At 42.8% G+C, this 22,780-nt stretch overlaps 1 protein-coding gene across 1 annotated transcript in view; it reads left to right on the forward strand.

The window, feature by feature from the left end:
• The window catches only part of TRIM44 (tripartite motif containing 44), a 98,852-nt gene that overhangs the window by 41,784 nt on the left and 34,288 nt on the right, over nt 1-22,780 (forward strand). Inside the window, exon 4 of the mRNA XM_026651479.2 lies at nt 1,311-1,330. Within this exon, the coding sequence (XP_026507264.1) occupies nt 1,311-1,330 (20 nt within the window). The remainder of the gene's footprint in view (nt 1-1,310; nt 1,331-22,780) is intronic.

The following is a 22,780-nucleotide window of genomic DNA, read 5'->3' on the forward strand; positions in this document are numbered from 1 at the left end:
CATGTCAATCTTGGGTGCAGCAAGAACAAACCAAAGTCTGCTTCAGCAGATGGGCGGTTGGTTACTGACCTCAGATACGCAGGTGAAAGATACTGGGGTGAGCAACCAAATGTGACCATGATTCTTTGCTATGGTGGATGGTTGATGTGGAAACATTTCTGATGGGATGCAGAATAATGACTTGACTTGGGGCAGATGACAGTCCACACAATTGCCGCTTGTGCATATGTCCTTAGCTTTGCTTACAGATAATTTTCTCCTTTATAATTATCTAAGGTAATGTCAAGTTTTTGTCCGTCAGGTGTTCTATAAGGCAAATGATTTAAGTATTTAAAGATGTGTTGAGGTATGCTGTAGATATGTAGTTGCCTAGTTATGAAAATCATGAAATTGCATGACTACTCTGGTTTATATAATATTCCATATCAGACTGTCCAAGCAATCAGAAATCAAAGCTTGCTTAACATAGCTCTTTTCTTTTGCTTTTCCCTAGGGGAAGGCAGTGGAATGGGAGTGTTGTTTGTATATCCCTATTGTGGAAATACTGCAATTTGCATGGAATTTGTGACTGATGTAATTGCAGTGCTCATGCTGTATTAGCATCTGATGTAAATGGTTTTACTGCTCTGTACTGAATGAATAGCTTTAATGAAGACTGACTGACTCCTTCTCGCACCAGTTTTACATCTGTGTACTTTCATTGACTTCAGTGGAGCTATTTCTTATTTACCAGTGTATGTGAACTGCAAATCAAGCCCAGCATGTTTTGCTTTATATGCAGTTACTATTTAAACTCCCCTATGTATATATAAATGTAGACTATCAGATGCTAGGTAATATTAGGCCCTTGTGCATTTACACACCGTCTGCTTCCACACATACTGGATATCTGATCAACCTGTCTGCGTAGCAGGTAACAGGATGGTGTTATCACAAAGGGATTGCATTGAGCCTGATTCTCCTTTGGTGCAAGTGGGAGGAAAATGAGGCCTAAAGGATGTGAAAATATTTCAACTGTATTGGAAGTTGATGTGATTGCGTACTGCTGCAAGATATTGGGCTACGTAGGCTTTATAATAAACAATGACCTATCCCTCTTGATCGCTGGTGAAGCCAAGCCTGTGACTTTTAAATGTGATCATGATGACCTCAGCTGTTGGAGTATAAACACATTCCTGCCTTTAAAGACAGCCAGCCCTGAATGTGCCTGTGCAATAGTAAATAGCTTACAAAAATGTTTGCTTGTATCTGAAAAAACAGTTTTCAAAGTGCTGAACCCAACACTGCTTTTGTTTTTGTTTTTCCTGCAGAGCAACGATGAGGAACCCAGGTAAGAGTACTTCATTTTTCTGCTCATCTGTAATGTCTGAAATTCCATTTGAAAAGCAATATGTCTTTAGACTAAAGATTGTGAGAAGCAGCATAGTCCAATGGACTGATCGTGGGACTGAAATCCAGGAACACTAGAAGTCTAGTCCTAGTTGTGCCTCTGACTCCCTCCACAGTCTTAGGCAAGACTCTTCTGTCAGAATATTCAAACTTAGGTTCCTAAAGTCAGGCAGCTAACACCATAGTTAAGCTCTCTAAATACATGGCTTGATATTCAGGGATCCTTAACACCGGCAGCTCCCGTTAGCTCCAGGTATACCTGGATTTGTCTTAGTATTTGTTTTGGAACCAGTTTTAATATAATATAATTTTGTTTCTGTAGCAATCCAGGCAGGGCAAAAATTTATTAAAGCTCAGTGACCGTAAAAGAAGCTGTCGTTCCTGGCCTTACCCAATCCATTGCAATGTAAAACTACCTAACTATAAAGCAGTTTTAAAGAATATGAATGTGTGCACCACCACCCTTTACAAGAAGGATCAGACCTGCTAGACTGAATGTCATAAACACTATACTTTTCACAGAGATTCTCCTTTTAGCTTTGGTTGAGTAGGGGCTTGTGCTTTTGGAGCAGGAAAACTTGAGTTTATGCTTGGCTTGTGGCCATTGTTGCAGAAGAACTTCTCACTTTGTTGTGGGATAAAGTAAACTGAAGGGGCCCAATCTCCTTCAATCTCATGTTACAGAGGTGAACAAGTACAATGAGAATCAGTGGATGCTGACCACTGTGGTTACTATTACATTATGTAACTCTTATTCAGTCCTAAATTAAATATGTTTACCTTCTTAAAATGAGAAAATACATGCATGCTGAAATATTAAATCCAAGAATTAGAAAGAAGGGGGGAAGTGAATTGTTGAATGTAGGGGTTGGTCCATTATCATGTTTTCAACAGTGGCCAGAGAAAGGTACAAGAAACTTCAGAAAGCAATTATGAAATAACCAAGTCATTGCCCTAACAAGGAAAGTTTCTTACTACCCCCCATTAGTTAGAAGTGGTCTTATGTCCCAAAACGTGAGGGTTTATAACCTTTCCAAAACTTAGTTATTTCTTTAATCCTTACTATCACAACTCTGAATATTCTTACTATCCAAATAAATGTCCAAAAATTGTAATCGGCCTGCAAATTTTTGCTTTCTGTGTGGGTTTCGCTTGGGTGCCCGAACTACTGAACTCCAATTACATTGTGTCTTTTTAGGACCTGTTTTGGATTGCCTTATAACTTTTTTTTGGTATGTTGTGCTTCTTGTTTTTCTGATTACAGCATTCTTTTGCGCAGACCCACCTGCAGGGCAGAATCTAGGAAATGGGGAAACATCTGGACAATGTCAGATGCAACCCTTAGAAAGTCCTGTTTTCTCGATTTAATGTTCTTTATTTTAGACAGCCCTAGTTAGTGCAGGCTGATATGGCTTGTTCTAAGTCTTCCTCTTCTTGCCTTCCCTTTCTTTTCCCCCCCATGGCTCCATTTTGTTCTGCATACGGGGTGTCTGGTTTAATTCTGTATGGGGCACTTGGCATTCCTATGCCTTTAAGGATATTGGTATTTTACAGACTGCCAGTTCATTGACACTCAGGAAAGTGTTACATGTATGCTAATAGTCTTCAAAAGACTTGTAGCATTCTACATATGTAGGATCCTAAATGAACAATTGACTCTGTGGATGGGCTGAATTGGGGAGTATGGTAAGAATGAACAGCTTAAGGTAATGGGATGATAGAGGTAAAGCAGGTCTTCATGTTCTATTAATGTGGGACTTTTGGTCTGGCTGCAGATGGTTTAGTGTCATTTCAAGATTGTAGCCAGTAGGTAACAAACGGTGTTAAGTTGTTAGAACCCAGTGACGCGTTGCTGCCTCCATGGAGATGCACTGGTGTACTCACTGGTACTGATTAGTGTGTTTATGCTGAGCTTCTGTCTGACTGGATCTGTTGTAACTAACACTTCGGTGCCAATTGTTGCTTAACGCTTCGGTGCCAATTGTTGCTGTTCTTATTCATTCATTTATGACATTCTCTTCACCATCGCTGAAAGCCCACTGCATCTTGTTGACAAAGGTGTTGATAACAATTTTGGAATGCAGCTTAATGTAAGAGAGAGATCAGGAGAGGCAACAACGCTTCTCTAAAGAGGGGAGTATAGTTAAAAATAACACTATGAATTGCTATTCTAATTCTTGCACCAGCTTGGATTGCCTGGAGCCCAGGGCAAGTAATGTTGTGCCAGTTGTTATTAGACCATTCCATGCAGTGTTCACATTCTTTCTCAACGGTGTTAATAACCCAAAAAAACTATGGCTGCACTGTGGTGCACTGAAAATGTGGAAAAAGTGTAGAATTGACTTTAATATCAGAATAGCCCAGGGGTTACTGTGCTGATTATTGTCTGGTTAATAAAAACCTCAATTCTTTCAACACATCTGAAGCTGCTACAGAGTCAAGGGACCCTGAAGCAGATTTTAGGTCCAGTGTGCCATGGAGTAAATGAGACCTTGTGCATAGATTGAGGCAGCTGGCCATGAGTCTGTCTACTCCAGCAGAGGGAGAAGAAGCAGCATCAAAGGCCACCTAGACCACTGAAGCAGAGCCACAAGAATAACTGGGTTAAAAAAAGAATTAGATAAGTTCGTGACGGATAGGTCCATCAATGGTTGTCAAGATGGTCAGGGATGCAAACCCATGCCCTGGGTGTCCCTAAGCCTCTGACTGCCAGACACTGGGACTGGACGACAGGAGATGGATCACTTGATAATTGTCTGTTCTGTTCATTCCCTCTGGAGTGTCAGCACCAGCTGGTGTCAGAAGACAGGATACTGGGCTAGATGGACCATTGGTGTGACCCAATATGGCCGTTCTTATGTGGTGGCCCAGGGAGTAGGAGAGGCCTCAGCTTGTCCAAAGAGTAGTGGTGGTGAAGAGAGGTCTCAGCTATTGTATGGGTGGCCCTTTCCACTACCACCCCAGTTAAAGAGTGACAGGACTGTCAAGGCCTCCATATAAGGGTATTCCTAGGGGCTAGGCTGCCTTAATCTAGCCCATGTACAAGTTCACATGTGTGTTTGATTTTTAAAAGGACTTTATCCATGTTCTTTGTGGATATTAAAAATTTCATCAAAGAAAAGAGGAGTCGTTGTGGCACCTTAGAGACTAACAAATTTATTTGGGCATAAGCTTTTGTGGGCTAAAACCCACTTCATCAGTTGCATCTATGAAGTGGGTTTTAGCCCACGAAAGCTTATGCCCAAATAAATTTGTTAATCTCTAAGGTACCACAAGGACTCCTCGTTGTTTTTGCTGATACAGACTAACACGTCTACCACTTTTAAAAATTTCATGGCCCTCTTTGTAAGAGGAGGAATTTGCATTGGTGTCCTTGCCAAAATTTCCTTTCTCTGCCTCTCTACTGTTGCCTTCCCTGCTGAATGGGGTTTGCATTTTGCTCATGCTCTGTTTCCAGTGGAAATTTAAAATGCCATTTCTCTGGGCTAAATGGTTGTCTCCTCGTGACTTCGCCCTTCCCACTTACCTCCAAGCCTCCGTTTTGTAACAAATGGCTTAGTATCTTATATCACATCCATGCTTTCTTTAGCCACTTCACCTTCCATATATGCAATACTAGTATCAGGTACTCTGGATGCTGTGCTTTGCATTAGCTGAGCTACAAGGCTTTCTATGCTGCTCATATCCTAGGATTCAGAATATAACCCATCATTATTCTAAACAGCAGTGAGTGAAATCCCTGATGAAAGTGAAGAGTGATGTAAAGCAAACATGCACAAAACGAAGCTTGCACCCTACCATAGTAGTGTGCATGCTGTATGGAGTCTGCACATAGCTCACTTACACTGTAGCAATATTGGACAGTAATTTTCTCATGCACTTTTATGATCATAGGTTCTTATTCCTGCATCATTTACAAATACCCTTCAATGTGATGAATAAAGGAAGAGCTTGAGAGTTACTTTGGGCACCCATCCAACCCTACAGCCATCGGAGCCCTAGCTTTACTAAAGCTATCTCAGTGACAGTAAAGAGATATTAACAGGATCCCAGAAGAAGAGTAAATTATAAACAGGAACAATCTGCTCACCGTACATAGAACAATTTTGAGTTAATAGCCCGCTTTGCCACTAGGGAGTAGTTGTCCATTGTCTTTCCATCTGCCCTTATTCGTCTCTCTCTGATTAGAACTCGTTTGGGCGGGGGCGTATTGATGTGCATGGAGATGGAGGTTTAACCAGTGCTTAGTCATTTTTAAGAGGGTTTTTGCCGAGGGCAGACTCGTAAAGCGGACAGCAATTTTCCATCTTCTGCCTGCTATTCCTGGTTCTTTCAGTCCAGGTGGGTTTCTTATCCTCCTTCTGCCTGATCTGGAGGTGAAGTATTGGACTGTATGAAACTGTCATAAAAAATTTCCAGCCTAAACACAAAATCTAATCGCCCACCCTTAGCATGATGATGAAAAAGCAAATGGCATTTTATTTGCCCATCAGATAAAATTATTTGCCTTAAACTTTGTATGTCAGATGACACTACCAAGGCTTCCAGGCTCCATACAATACCCTTACAACTTCTCCTGCCCCTTACATAAGCTAGCCTTGCTTTAGGAATATAACTGAAATACAAAACTGGCACTAGGTGTTAGGAAACTAAGTAATAGCCTTAAGGTTCACAGTTGCTAGAATATGCCCCCTTAATATGTCTGTTCAGAGCTCCATATGCAGGGCTAGCCCTGGTTATGCTTTAAAATTACGGCCTCTCTCTCTTCAGAGAGCCTTCTGCATACTAGCAATATAGGGCCAGATTCTCTTCATAGTGCCCTTGTCCCAGTACAACTCCAGTGAGTTAAATGGAACTGAGAGGGTATAATTGAGAGGAAAAGCAGGCCCGTAATATTTAAATAAGATAAACATTTTTGTGGGAGTGGGTTGACAAAGAAGACAGTGTCTATATTTGTGACTTGGACAGTAGGTGTCTTGTTAGAAAGCATTTGTTTTTTCTTGTCTGCTGTGAGTTGCTCTGACACACAAAGTGTGCTCCATAAAGTGATCAGTTCATTGCACTCTGAGCAGGAATGCTAATGCAGCCATTTTATTTCTCTGCTGTTATGAATTCATTGCTTGGTTGTTGCATTACCTTCATTTCGGTGGGCTTCCTCGTAAGCCCAGGCATATGGCTGTGATACTAGGGAAGCAGAGAGCATGTGAGAGTGGAACCATTTATTATTCTGAGAGACCTTCAAATACCCGTGTAGGACTGACGTAAAGAAACTCACCTGCCACACTTCAGCAGTGTTGGGTGAGCAGGATCTTTTTTCCCTCTCCTCTCTTTCCCTCAGTAGGATGAAAAGTGGGGCTACTTTATGTGAGCTCTGTCTCTAACAAAACCCAAGCAGTAATTGATTTTCAGAGCATAACAGCTTGCTAATTGCAATGCTTTTTATTTTGTAAGTTTCAGCATGCTTCCAAGAGAATCCTGTCCACACCAGAATATCTTAAATGGTGCATCTGTAACACTTATTGCATCTGTTTAATGCTGTGAGCATAATTCATGATGGCTCAGGTTGAGGGATTGGGGAAAAGAGATGTGGGTGATGTGGTAACTGTGTGCCCATTTATGGATGTTTAGACTGGTGTATCTGAAGGGGTCACTATGCAGGGAGCACTCCCAGTAATTACTTATTAAGAAAAATGGCTGTACGACCTAGAATAAGATTCCTCCAAAGTCTCTGAAGCCAGCACCAGAACTGGCCACTCTGTGATGGGTTGGATCAAAGAAACCCCCTTGGGAGCTGCCACCTGATGTGCCAAGACTACCTCTGCTGCTTTCCCTGCCAGCTCGGGACCCCAGCACCCTGTCTTGCTGAGCCAAACACACCCGTCTGCTCCAGCAAAGACCCAGGGTCTGAATTACTTGCCCCAAAGTTGCAGGCTTCACTGAAAACAGCCCAACTCCCAATGGGGTCTAAACCCAAATAAATCCGTTTTACTCTGTATAAAGCTTACACAGGGTAAACAATCCTAAATTGTTTGCCCTCTATAACACTGATAAAGAGATAGGCACAGCTGTTTGCCTCCCCCCAGGTATTAATACACACTCTGAGTTAATTAATAAGTAAAAAGTGATTTTATTAAATATGGAAAGTAGGATTTAAGTGGTTCCGAGTAGTAACAGACAGAACAAGTAAGTCACCAAGCAAAATAAAATAAAATGTGCAAATCTGTCTAATCAAACTGAATATAGACAAGATCCTCACCAGTTCCAGAATGCTCCCTTTTACAGACTAATCTCCTTTTAGCCTGGGTCCAGCAATCACTCACACCCCTTGCACACTGTCCTTTGTTCCAGTTTCTTTCAAGTATCCTGGGGAGTGGAGAGGCTCTCTCTTTAGCCAGCTGAAGACAAAATGGAGGGGTCTCCCAAGGGTTTAAATAGACTGTCTCTTGTGGGTGGAGACCCCCACCTCACTCCTATGTAAAATCCAGCTCCAAGATAGAGTTTAGGAGTCACCTGGGCAAGTCACATGTCCATGCATGACTCACACAGGTTTTTACAGGTAGCATCCATTGTTTACATGCTACCTTGAATGTCCTCAAGTAGACTTCTTATGTAGATTGGAGCATTCCAAGATCCATTGTCCTTTAAGTGTTTCTTGATTAGGTACTTAATTTCAACATTCCTTTCTCCAGGAACTGACCAAATGCTCTACTAAGGTTATTTAAAAATCAAGCCAGTACACAGCCAATATTCATAACTTCGAATACAAAAATGATACATGCATACAAATAGGATTAATAGATTCAGTAGATCATAACCTTTGAGATATGTTACATGGCATATGTAACATAAAACACATTCTAAGCATATTTCCATAAAGCCTTATGGGAGGTACCATCACACATTTTACGGTTTCTTTAAGAGCAGGTTCCGTGGTGAATTCTTTATATATTGTTGGCCTTAAGATCTGATGGTCCCATGATAAGAAGACATCAGGAATCCGTGAGCTTGCTTTCTCAGCCTCATTTAAAGGTAAGGTAGTCCACTGGCCTCTCTCCTCCAGCCCAGTAAAGACTAATGCCACATCCCAAATCTGTTCAGGGCCTTCCTTCAGGGTACAATTTTATTCCTCAACCATAAGACTCACAAAGTAACACCAAATAAAGCTAGTCCCCATACCAAAGCAGGCTGCGGGGGCCCAGAAGCCTCTTTCCCACTACTCCAGGGCCAGCCACAGAGAGCCATCTGCTCCCCACAGCTTGCTTGCTCAACTGAGACACTTGTTGGCTTGTATAATCACTTGATCAGTCTCAGCTGGGAAGTAGCTGATCATTCACAGATGAAATTGAACCCCCACTTCTTTAAAAGGGTCAGTCACCCTGTGACAGGTAGCATTTTACTGAAGAATCAGAATGCAATATTCTCCTGCCATCCAGCTGCTGGTTAGTCTGACTGGGGACTCTGAGGTTTGGCCTATTTTTTAGTATATAATTGTAATAACTGCTTTGAGGTTCTAGTCATAGGTGAGCTGGTATTTCCTCCTCCTCCTAATAGTCTGCATACCAGTTATAAACTAAAACCCTATCCCGTCTTCATGGAGAATGTATGACCTTTTTAGTGATGCACAAAGAGAGGCATTTTGTCAGAAGTCTGACAATTGTTAACTTTAGTTTTGCCACGGACAGAACTGGCACTTTAAACTACCCTGACTGACAATGCCAAGATGTTCTTTCAGGAGCATAGAGTTTTCACTTTTCTGACATTGCTCCATTCACCTTACCCTTATCTACCATGCATCTATTTGCTAGGGCTTTTGGGGTAGGCTGTTAATATGGGTGGGACAGGAGTCTTTAATGTGGGCACGGTGTGGCTGTATGTGCATGCTTAATTATTGGCTGTCTGATCCCATTGCTGTGTGGGTTTAGCTATGAGGCTATTAAATGGAGTGTCATTTTGAATAATCATCAAGGTGCCTAGAGCTGAAGTAGATCTAATTTTTTTTTTAAGTGTTTCACTTTAGTACCCAGTCTTAAACATTATTCATGCAGATTTCAACTTCCTCTACTCATGCTCATGTCATATGGTTCATAATAAAATTTCATATTTATTTTATGATCCAACCAGCTGGTGAACTCAGTACGGGGCAAGAATGAGAAATCCTGATGAAACCTTTATAAGTCTAATCTAAGCAGGCATTTACACTGTGATATTCTTGCCGGGGTATTGTCAGTGACTTCATCCTCTGCATTGCTGGAAGTGCAGACCTTACTTTGACTTATTAATTTCTCCCACTTACTGAATGTGATTCTGATTCGTTTTTAGTGAATACAGTTACTCTTTAAGGTATTTAAAAAACATCCCTTATTACATCATAGATTTCTTTCCTGTTCAGCTACTTGATGGACTTTCTTTTTAAAAAATTTAAATACATATACTGAGGACTTTGCTCCCTATTTCCAGTGTTGTGTAGAGCACAGGTCTGCAGCCCAGGGAATCTGGGACCATCTCTTGATAAGAGCAGGGTTACAGCTGCATTGTCTTTATATAAGACCATTTTAATACAATTCAGATTTTAAAAATACAATAAGGAAGTTTCTGATTAAATTGCTATTTCCTTAGAAGTAGCATACTTTTCTCTGCTACCTAGTCTTACTTGACTTGTGAAAGTATCTTTTAAAATTCTGGCAGTGATTTGTAATACATCCCATGGAGCACACCTGCAACTCAGCACAATTAATGTAACATTAACGAGAGGTGACACTGACAGGTAGCAGACCTTACTACTACTACTTAAAATAGTAGAGGAGAAGAAAGATTGTTCCTTTTCAAAGCTACAATGACTTATCTGTCATCCCAGGGGACAGATGGGGCAGAGGGTGCTCAGAATCCAGTGAAGAGATGGCATAAAGTGTGTCTAAGGGTCTACACTGCAGTTAGAGACCCATAGCTGGCCTGTGCCAGCTGAATTGGGCTTGGGCTAAGGGGCTGATTAATTGCACTGTAGAGGTTCAGGTTCGGGCTCTGGGACCCTCCCACCTTATGGAGTCCTGGAGCCCAAACCTCTACACCGCAATTAAATAGCCCCTTAGCCTGAACCTTGTGAGCCCAAGTCAGCTGACAGAGGTCCGAAGCAGGTTTTTAATTGCAGTGTAGACCTATTCCAAGTGCTTGCAAAGGGTCCTGGCCTAATCTTCTGCATATGTAAACATAATTTCCTGTGGGCCACAAAAAATAGGGTATTACCGCAATCTCTCAGCAAATGGAGTATTTGTTCTTGTCTTCCCAGTTCAGTTTCTTTTTTTTTTACATTACCGCTTCCTGGAGGCTGGATGGTCACAGACGTGTTACCTGATGGATATATATATATATATAATTTTATTTTTTATGAATTATGTTCTCAGCTGTGGCACAGTAAACAAGACAATATGACAGAACTTAATGAGCTGGCCAGGCACATTCACTAGGACAGCTATTCTGCTTAAATAACAAAGTGCAGCTGAAAGCTCTCCTGGTTTCCAGGTGTATCCAGTTGAATACAACTTGAACAGCATCTGCAAAAGTATCTATTTAACAAATGCAAGTGGGAGAAAACGGGGGGGAAATGAGCATTTGGCCAACTATCTTGTGTGCAGGTCCTGATCAGGTAGGTGTGGTCACAGGCCACCTACCAAATCGAGTCCCATTTGAAATTGAGGGAGTGGTGACCTCACTGCCCACCGTATAGCCCAGTGGATAGAACACTTGCCTGGGCAGTGGGAGATCAAGGTTCAGTTCTCCCTCTCTGCCAAAGTGGGGGAGAGGATATAAACAGGGGTCTCCCACCTTTCAGAAGAGTTCTCTAACCACAGAGTGATGGCATAGTCTGATGTGGGATTACTTAACAAGTGCTTAACTCATTCCCTTGAGAAGTGGCCTAAATGCCTAAGCCACCTGACTCCAGGAGGTGGGTTCCCATTCATGGATTGCAAGAGATAAGAGAGGGGTGTGCACGCATCTCTGCAGTCGGTATCTCTGATTGGTGTGTTTAGGCCGCTCTCTGTCTAGCGTGCTGGCTTTTGTGAATTGCATAATCTCCGGTGCCATCTCTCCCCATTCATTGTCTAAGGAGCCTGGGTGTCTAACTCCGCTTTGCGACTCACAGTGGTGTTCCTGTAATTTTTCTATGTGGCTAAAAGTTAAGTGTTTTGATGCTCAGCATTGCAGCACCTAAGACCCTTCTTGGATTCCACCCTACCTGCTTTACAAACTCTGTGCCCCTTTTCTCCTTCAGCCCCTGCACTTCTTACCTGGCATCTCCTTATTCCCAGGTTGCTCAGAGACCACGTGGCCTGCAACAAGGTGAGCCTGGGCATCTACTCTCCTTTAGTATAGCTGCGTTTCAATACAAAGGAAGCCCAGAAAGGTGAAAGGGCACCAAGAAGAGTGCTTTAAAGCACATTATATCCTCAACAACTTGGGATGCAGTGCTGCTGTATGGGATTTTTAACTCTTTCTCTGGAGAGATTTCAACTTGGGTGCTTATTCATCAGTGACCCTTAACAATCAACTACTAGCACATTTTGGCATAACAGAACCATAACAGTTCTGTTATGGGGAGAGAGGACAAGGCGCCTGTTAGATTCAAGATTGTTCTGTGCAATATATTTGCCGCGTTTTTTTCTATTGCACTTTAAAATGTCTCCAGGGTTGGGGCTTCTGACATTTCACTCCCCTTGGGAGATTTTTTCACAGTTTTCTGCTGTATAGATCTTGCTGTCAAGAAGTCTTTCCTTGTTAGAACCTAAATTTCTATTCCTTAGCTTTATCCCACTGCTCCTTGTTATCCCCCTCTGTACAATGCAAAATAATTCATTATCTTGCTGTTTACTTCCTCTTTTTATAGAAAATTTTCCTCATTCATTCTGATCAGATGACTTTTTCAGTGTGAGGTGCTGTGCAAACATAAAATATTTGTAAATGAATTATTCCAAGGGGATTTTATAGATCTGGCGAGTTCCCTCTGTCTAAATGGGGATTGGCTAGCACCATTTTAAAAAAAAGTAACACTATCTCAACTACTTTTAAACATATTAAAAGACTTCAAAAATATCAGACTTGAACAAACTCAAAGAACGGGTAGATAAGATCCCATGGGAAGAAAATCTAAGGGAAGGAGTTCAGGAGAGCGGGCAATTTCTCAAGGAGACAATATTAAAGGCACACTGCAAGCTATCCCAATACAAAGGATAGATTGGAAGAATAGTAGGAGGCCAATATGGCTCCATTCGGAGCTCTTTAATGACCTGAAAATCAAAAAGGAATCCCACAAAAAATGGATACATGGACAAATTGCTATGAAGGAGTACAAAAGAATAGCACAAACATGTATGAACAAAACCAGAAAGGATGAGGTGCAAAATGAGTTACATCTAGCAAGGGACATAAAAGGCAATAAGATGTTCTTTAAATGCAAGAGAAAAATGAAGAAAAGTGTAGGTCCTCTAGTTAGGAGGGAAGGAGAACTAATAATTGATGACAAGAAAGCTGAGGTGTTTAATGCTCATTTTACTTCAGTCTTCACTAAATAGATTAATGGTGACCATACACTCATCACAATTAATATTAGCATTAAGGTGGAAGGAATGAAAGCCAAAATAGGGAAAGAACAGGTTAAAGAATATTTATAATATAATAGGTTTATCTCCATATATTATTATCTCATAGAGCTGGAAGGGACATCGAAAGGTCGAGTCCAGCCCCTGCCTTCATTAGCAGGACCAAATACTGATTTTTGCCCCAGATCCCTAAGTGGCCCCTTCAAGGATTGAACTCACAACCCTGGGTTTAGCAGGCCAATGCTCAAACCACTGAGCTATCCCTTGCCTTGAGCTAGAGAAGTTAGATGTATTCATGTCAGCAGGGTTTAATTAAATTTATCCTAGGGTTCTTAAGGAGCTAGATTAAGCAATTTTGGAACCGTTAGCAATTATCTTTGAGAACTCCTAGAGGATGTGTGGGGTCCCAGAAGACTGGAGAAGGACAAACATAGTACCTATCTTTAAAAGGGGGGATGAAGAGGACTCAGGGAATTATAGACCAGTCACCCTAACTTCGATACCTGGAAAGAAACTGGAACTAATTTGTTAGCACCTGGAGGATAATAGGGTCATAAGGAATAACCAGCATGGATTTGTCAAGAACAAATCATGTCAAACCAACCTACTTTTCTTCTTTGATAGGGTTACTGGCCTAGTGGATAATGGGGGAAGCAGTAGATGTGATTATATCTTGATTTTTAGTAAGGCTTTTGGCACAGTTCTACATGACATTCCCATAAGAAAATTAGATTAAATTACTATAAGGATGGTACACAACTGGTTGAAAGACCATACTCAGAGTAGTTACCAGTGGTTTACTATCAAATTGGGAGGTTGCATCTCGTGGTGTTCTGCAGGAGTCAATCCTGGGCTCAGTATTATTCAATATTTTCATTAATGACTTGGATAATGAAATGGAGAGTATGCTTATAAAATTTGCAGATGCAATAAATCGACCCCCGCTAGATCGATGCGGATAGTGAAGTCCTGCCCTATAGAAAACCTGACCTTTGAGGAAGGGTTAAAAAAACCTGGGCATGTTTAGTCTTGAGAAAAGAAGAGAGGGGGAGGGCGGGGGGAAGAGGTCTTGATAACAGTCTTCAAATATGTTAAACTGTTTATACAGAGGACTGTGGTCAATTGTTCTCTATGTCCACTGAAGGTAGGAGAAAAGTGTTGGGTTTAATCTGCAGCAAGGAAGATTTAGGTTAGATCTTAGTAAAAAAGTTCTAACTATAAGGATAACTAAGCTCTGGAATAGGCTTCCAGTGGAGGTTGTGGAATCCCCATCATAGGAGGTTTTTTAAAAGCAAGTCGGACAAACACCTGTCAGGGATGGTGTAGGTTTACTTGGTCCTGCCTCAGCACAGAGGGCTGGACTTGATGACTTCTCAAGGTCCCTTCCAGCTCTACATTTTGATGATTCTATTATGATTTAACAAAAAAATCTGAGAGATTTGCTATCTGAGAGGACTGGTAATGGCATATGGAATCTTCCACTTCTCCCGTGCACACTAAATCAGTAGTGACCAAAAGTTGTTACTGTTTTACAGCAGTGTGCAAACTGAATGTATACTCTCTTGTACTCTCCCAATATAAACCCCACCGGCAATTCTTTTAGGGGTTGTCAAGGGCTAAAACTTTTGTACAGTGCTTTTCATCCATGGACCTCTGAGAAGGGTAAGCATTTAACCTATATTAGAGATGGGAGAAATCAGCATACAGAAAATTTACGGACAAATGTTTTAGAGGTGGGCATGATTTTTGGTTTTGCAACCTGAACCAGGTTGGGCTGGAGGTTTTTGAAGGTGGTTGAAGCTGGACTTCAGCTGGAACTCAGCACCTAGAAAATCAGGCCCAAGATGTCTCTAATTGGGCGTCCAGAAATATTGGAGACACCCAGAATTAGAGGGCACTCTTGAAAAATTTGATCCTAAGTCATTTAATAAACATCGCACAGAGAGTCGGTGGCAAAGCTGGGTATGGAATCTAGGTCTCCTGACACCCTGTCCCCTGGGCCACACAACCTTTGAAACAAGGTGGGTGAGGTAATATATATATATATATTTTTTTATACTACAAACTTCTGTTGGTGAAAGAGACAAGCTTACACAGAGCACTTCTTCAGCTTGAAAGCTTGCCTCTCTCACCAGCAGCAATTGGTCCAATAAAAAGATATTACCTCATCCACCATGTCTCTAATATCCTGGAACCAACACAGCTACAACACCATTGCATGCAATCTTTGTATATGGTAGTTTGCTCCTTGTACTCAGTTTTCCATATAATACACGCAGAATAAAGTCACCTATTGCAGCCAAATCTTCAGCTGCTCTGTGTGGGTGACAGTGTCTGTTCTTTGCAGCCCACACGTTGGGCTGCCTAGAGCAGCAGACTGCCTACGGCTGGCACTCCCTAGCTACATTTCCACCAAACGACCCTCTTGTCCCTTCCTAGATGGGACTCCCAATGTTTAGATCCGACTTATGGGAAGAAATCACAACCGCTGCTATTGTGACTTTGTTTCTTTCCAAAAGTGCCACTGTTCATCCAGTGACAGATGCGGGCCAGTTGTTGTCATGGCAACAAGGGCAGAGGGAGGAAAGCCGCTTAATTCCAGAGCTGATAATTAACTGGGGGGGATAATTGTAGCAGGAGGGGAAGCTCTCAGTAATTATAGGAGAACAGCACAGATGAAAAGGCAGGGCACAGATGCTGTCAGTGTTGTGTGCCCTGCTGTAGCCGTTTAAGTTGTCGCCGGCTGGGAAGTGTTGTGAAATGGGGGACACTGCCATTCGTAGCAGGGCAGAGCACCTCCTGGGGAGCTTTTACTTGGGGAGGGATTAGAGGAACAGATCCATTAGGGAAGCAGTAAGGAGATCATCAGAAAGAGGGAACCACTTACATTTACAAAGCAGATTCCAAAATACTTTATAGGCTGCTAACCAAATTCCATCCACATGTACACCAGTATGTACCAGTAATACAATGAGCTGAAACTAAAACAAGTGGTAGGTAGACAGATATGGGCACAGAGAACATAAGGCCTTTGGCTTGAGTGCAGTTACTCAAGGCTTACACTGTGTGATGAAGAGCAGAATTACAATTAGATGAAATATACACATGGAGAGCTATGAAATGCAGCCATTTCTGGGGTGGAATACTGCAGCCAGTCATTTTGGCAACATTAGACAGTTCTTCAGAAGGCAGCGTCTACTGACCACAAGTTGTCAGGGCTTTGGCTTTATATCTAATCTGAAAGGCAGCAACACAGCACCCCCAGCGCTATGCTGAGCCCTGCTTTATTGCTGACTCAGAAAGACATGAAGCCCACTTTCTGAATTATCAATGCCATTATCTACAGCTCCTGTTTCTCCTTGGAGATGAGACTATGCCTGACTCCCTTTAGTCTGAGATCTGACAGAATCACAGGGAGAAGTGGCTTTTAGGATGTTACTTGAGGTGAACTTTGACACTCCCCTTCTGTGCCCTAAGGGCTGCAGAATAGATGGTTTGTGATAGAAGTGGTTGTGAGGAGAGCGGTTGTGAGGGGAGGGGAAGTTGTGCGGTCAGTAGAAGGATATTCAGTAGTGCAGTGACCTACTTTTGGCCAAGCTGCTGGGATGTTTGTAGCTACCCTACTTAGGATCTGTTCTCCTAAAATCACCATGGTTTTCTGTTAATAACATGAACTTCCTCTTTGTTTCCTTCCCAGAATTTGCCATATACCAAGCTGCTGTTGGAATTTGTAGAGAAGCAATTAGTATTGGAGTTGGGGTGTCTGACTGACACAATAATTATGCTGGAAAATGTAATTTTCCCTGCATATTAGCGATGGGATTATTTCAAGGAGCTCTCATTAATGTGCTGTTTGCCAACAAAGAGCCCAGTAACCTCTCTTTTAATAAGATTAGTGTGGGGGTCATAATGCAGCAGGCTGTTAAGATGATATATTCAGCTTTTTGTTCTAAAGAAAGAAATTATCTTCTGCTATCTACAAGGGTATAAAGGAGTAGCTTTCATTTAGAGAGATGGAGATTTGACAGTCGCTCCTTTCCTAGTAACCAGTGCCCACCCTTCTGTGTACAGATGCTGTGCATCCTCACAGGGGAAGTTTTGGAGTTGGGAAGGTGTGTGGTGTAGTGGCTAGAGCAGAGGACTGGCAGCTAAGTCTCCTGGATTGTCTTCCTAAACCTGCCACTTATGTGCCATGTAACCATAAGCAAATCCCTTTATCATCGGTCTCATTGTACCCATCTATAAAAGGTAGATATTTGCCTACCCAAAGGCTATTGTTTGTAGAACATTTTAAGTTCTACATGCACCTACTGTAACAAAGTATTATCATCATGTTCATCCTGCTGAGTTCCAAATGCAGTAGCAGGTACATAGGAAAATAACACAGTGAGGTTCAAAGGGACTCTGGCAGTTTGAATTATTTTTAAATTAACTAATTTATGAAATTCAGCCTTCCGGTGGAGCACCCTTTATGTAACGTGTAGACAGTTGTTTTTAAAAAAAAAAAAAAGTAGGAATCTTTCATTGCTCCCTGCTGATGTTTGTGAGGGTGTTTTGGGATGAGCCAGGGGACAATACAACCGAACATGCTTAGCTTTCTCCTTCCACTCTGTGTACACATCTGTCTACCACCTGTTTTGGTTTCAGCTCTACTACTGTGTTACTGGTAAATACTATCTTGCAGGGCCTGGAGCACAGAGTGCATGGGAGCTTTTTCCATCTAGACTAGTGTGTAAGGCAGTGGTTCTCAAACTTTTGCATTGGTGACCCCTTTCACACAGCAAGCTTCTGAGTGTGACACCCCCCTCCCCCAAATATAAAAAATGTGTTTTAAATTTGTAACTCGATTATAAATGTTGGAGGAGAAGCAGGTTTTGGGGGTGGAGGCTGACAGATTGCGACCTCCCATGTAATAACCTCACAAACCCCCTGAGAGGTCACAACCCCCAGTTTGAGAACCCCTGGTGTAAGGGATGTCTTCTTGATAACACACCAAACAGGAAGTGCAATTGATAGGGTTGCCAACCCTACAGGAGTCTCTGGGAATTAAATATTAATCTTTTAATTAAAAGATTGTCATGTGATGAAACCTCCAGGAATACGTCCAACCAAAACTGGCAATCCTAGCAATTGACCATCAGCCAAACAGTGAAAGTTGCTATATGCAAAGTGCTGCATCAGGGAGCAGACCAACTAGGATCAGCTGCTGGTCTGCTCCTAGTAACTTTGCTGCTAGGCACCCAGTGAGCCCAGTTTCACTGCTTTGGAACTGACAGAGTGGCCACAGCCCCGATTGGCTGCTGGTTGAGCAGACTTGCTTATAAGCCTGGCCCCCAACAGCAGATCAGGAGCTGCCCATAACGTACCAAGCCTGCAGCTGTGCTTGCCCTTGTTCCAGTCCCTGCTCCAGGCCTCTGCTTCCCTCCTGCTTCAGATTTCTGGCTTTGATCCCCAGCTCTGCCTCTGGCTTACAACTGTGGTTGACCCTCTGGTTCTGGCATTCGGCCTCTCTCTCTCTCTCTCTCTCTCTCTCTCTCCCCAGTACTGACTCTCAGCCTGTTTCCTGGACTCTGCCCACCATGCACCCAGCTCTAACTGGCAGCCTGAACTCTCGCTTCCACCAGTGGGCCTGACCACCCACAGCCTGGTTGGCTATATGATGTCATGTGCATAAACATACTGGCGGGGGTGGGGAATATATTTTTTTCTCCTCGTCCTAGTTACTTTAGCAACAGTAGATACAATATTTTCAGTTAGAAATATTTTTTCCACCCCTACATGAAAGACCACATTTTGATTTATGACCCACCATGAAAGCTGTGCTCCACTTGGACAATGCAGATTGCAAAGCCCAGGACAAAATGCGTGAGAACTGGGATCAAAGCATTTTCAGTCAATGTGATCCAACTACGGCACAGACTTCTAGAGGAGATCAGGGAAATCCAGGGACTGACCATTTTTAGAAAACATTGCAAAACCTTCCTCTTGTGAAAAAGCCTTTCCACTGCAAGAAACACATTCACAACATGGACACCTCTTCTACTCCAAAACCACCACTAACTACGGTAACTAAAAAAAAAATATTAAAAACTGCTTCAAGCAGTTTTTACTCCAGAATGGAAGATTGTGCCAGGAACTTTGTGAAATCCACTAGGGACTTTGCTAATGCTATTGATTTTTACATAGAAGGTGCTCCGATACCATTGTGGTAGCATGCAGGATAAAACCCTTAGATAGCTTTAAAAGGGGCATCAACTTCCATCTATGTGGGATTAGCTGCTTTAGCATAAATAACATTGCTTATTGTCTCAGTTTCATGATATGATATAATTGTGCTTTGAATAATTTGCAACAATTGAAGTGAAAATACAGTGCATTAGATTTATGTAGGATGGAGGGTCATTTGGAGCTGTGATAATGAGGGGCCATTCCAAGCTATGTTTGGATGCAATTTGCTTATGAAATAATTAGTACCTGGTGTTAATGGGTTTTGATTATTTGTGGATTACATGTGGATAGAAGCTATGTAGTACACTGCAGAGCCATGGTCTTCTCACTTGCCTTGCTCTCACTAAAGCTCCCTTAGGAATTATTGTAACATACCAAACCTGGTCATTGAATGTCTTTATTTTAAATCTTATCATTTTGCAGTCTAAATAGACAAGACGAACATAGGGCAGGGGAAAAGATGCAATGTGTGAGTAGAGTTGGGTGAATAACTGATTTCTTTTTTTTCCAGTTTGCTGGCAGTTCTGAAAAATGGAGGGATAATTGGTTTGGGTTGAACCAAATCAGGAATTTTTTGGAATTTTTGGCAAATTGAAAAAGTCCGTTACTGGTTGAACAAAATATTTTGTTTGACCCAAAACGTTTTGTTTCCAGGCATTTTTAAAGGGATAGATTCACAAAACGGGAAAGGTGGTGCCCTCCTTATAACTTCCAACCCAGTGGTTAAGGTGCTCACCCAGGAGGTGAGAGGCTGGGGTTCAATCCTCCCCCCTTCCTGATGTGGAGAAGGTCTTTGTACTTGGTCCCCCTTTCCAGGTAAGTGCCCTAACCACTGGGCTATAGGCTGCTGTTCTTTCTTGGGTGGGTTTCTCTCAATCGCTCCTGTTGAAGCTATATATTTTTTATAAATATTATATATAATTATATATTTTTAATTTTATAAATTAAAAATTCACTGGAGCAGGGACTTGAACTTGGGTGCCCCGTCTCCCAGGCTATAGAGTCAGTCTCTCTCACTCTCTGGCATAATGACAAAGCAAGTACTGTATTTATTTATTTCTTTATACAAAGTGGAACAAGCAGAACTCAAATAATAAACAATGGTTACTTCGATTGCAGTCTCTTCTATATGTCTTTCTGTGGACAGATTATGCCTCTAAGAGTGGGCTCACCGCTGCGGGGGGGGGGGGGGAGCTCTTTTGTTGTTAAGACCAAAGTACATTATTCCCCAAAGTTGGTAGTGAGCCCTTTTTAGTATGTCGTAACCAAAACAGTCTGTAGATCGACAAAGGAATTTTGATTTAAGGGCAGGTGAGTCTTGTTCAGTTTATAACCTAAACAGTTTATAAATGGCTAAAGTGAGTATTAACTAAGTCCTATGAAACCAAAGAAGTATATTTTGAAATCCGTTCCTCAAAAGAAGCAGTTCAAGGAACTGTCTTAAGACAGATAAATTAATAAATATTAAGAATCTTATTTGAATTTGAATGAAATCCCCCTACAGTAAAAGCTGTGTTATCTGGAACGTTACCAACCGGAAAGCTCTAGAAACCAGCATTTCTGATATTTCCCAATACAAATCTTGAATAGGGTTGCCTGGCTCCATATGGCTGCCCGGAAACAGCAACATGTCCCTGCTGCTCCTAGGCAGAGGAATGGCCACCGGGGCTCCGTGCACTGCCCCGTCCTGCCCGGAGCTCCGCAGCTCCCATTGGCCAGGAACCATGGCCAATGGGAGCTGCGGGGGTGGTGCCTGCGGGCAGAGGCAGTGCACAGAGCTGCCTAGCTGCGCCTCCGCCTAGGAGCAGCAGGGACATGTCACCGCTTGCAGCAAGCTGCCTGAGGTGAGTGCCGCCCAGATCCGGCACCCCCTCCCACACTGCGACCCCCAGCCCTGAGCCTCCTCCCACAGCAGAACTGCCCCCCCTGAGCCGTGCCCCCCCTGCCCCAGCCCTGAGCCCCTTCCTGCACCCAAACTCCTTCCATCCATTGGTAAGTACAACTCTTAGTTAACTGGAAATTTTGACTAACCGGCACCCCCCGCATTCCCCCAACGTGCCATATAACAAAGCTTTTACTGTATTTATTTTACTGATATAAGGAAGTTTTTACATTAGAAACTTTGCATTTAGATAAAATATTTGCAAATACACATCTCAAAAGGGGCTTGTCATCTCAAACATTTAAATAACCAAGGTTTGCACCACTGAGAGGAAACATAAAATGGAAGTTAGTAACATCTTCTGTAAAACATTTTCCAACCATCAATGTTTTTCTTAGCGTTTGAAGGTTTAGAGTGCCTATAAAAGAAATTACTTTCGTTGGGAATTTTATAACTGGGGAGTTTTTTCTCTATGAAAGAAGGTTGGAAGAAAGACAGCCCACTTATGACTTAGTCTTATAACTCTGACAGCACATCTGTACATTCCTCTTGGCTCTAAAACAGAGCATTCTTATATTCTTTTGAAGTCAGGATGCTTTCTAAAAATAAATATCTTACTAAGATTGTTTATTTTCTTGAAATGTATCTCTATACCAGACTGGTGTCTTTTCTCTGAGAAGACAATCGTATCATTTGTTTGTCATTTTGACCAAAATGGTCCTTTCATTTACAACATGCCATTTGTAGAATATTTACAATTTGCAACTAATGCAGGTGTGGGCAAATGACGGCCCGTGGGCCGGATCCGACCCACAGGATTGCCACCCCCATGCTGCCACGGGCCCCGCGCCGCTCCTAGAAGCGGTCAGCACCAAGTTCCTGAGGCCCGGTGGGGGGAGAGGGCTCTGCATGCTGCCCTCTCCTGCAGGCACGGCCCCCTGCAGCTCTCATTGGCCAGGAACGGAGAACCGTGGCCAATGGGAGCTTTGGGGGAGGTACCCGCAGGCAAGGGCAGTGCGTGGAGCCCTCTTGCCCCGCCTTCCCCAGGGGCTGCAGGGATGTGGTGCCAGCCGCTTTGGGAGAGCCGCAGGGCCAAGGCAGGCAGGGAGCCTGCCCTGGCCCCAGTGCGTGCCGCTCCAGATAAGCGGTGCCGGGCTTGAGCCTGCACCCCGCACCCCTTCTGCACCCCGCACCCCAACCCCCTGCCGCACTCCGCACCCCTCCTGTACCCCAACCCCCTGTCCTGAGCCCCCTCCTGCACCACACACCCTTCCTGCACCCCAGCCCTGGCCCCCTCGTAACTCCGCACCCCTCCTGCACCTGAGCTCCTTCCTGCACACCGCACCCCCTCCCACACCTCGCACTCCCTCCCGTACCCCAACCCCCTGCCCCAGCTGTACATGGCCCTGCATGCAATTTCCCCACCCAGATGTGGCCCTTGGGCCAAAAAGTTTGCTCACCCCTGAACTAAAATCTTCTATTAAACATGCTACACAAAGGACAACAAACAATGCTTGTGTCCATTTTCAAAACCTAGCATAAAAGAAAATAGAAACATAAAACAAAATAGAAGTTTATGAAAGCTGCATTTTAGAGCTTGTGTTAAGACACTTGAGTATAATAAACATGGTTTTGTGGCCAGAGGTGTTATCTTCCCTGATATTTGGCTTGTCCCTGGTGACAGAAAGCA

The sequence above is a fragment of the Terrapene carolina genome, unplaced genomic scaffold, assembly GCF_002925995.2.
Source record: "Terrapene carolina triunguis isolate 2854851 unplaced genomic scaffold, T_m_triunguis-2.0 Scaffold96, whole genome shotgun sequence".
Classification (NCBI taxonomy): Eukaryota; Metazoa; Chordata; order Testudines; family Emydidae; genus Terrapene; species Terrapene triunguis.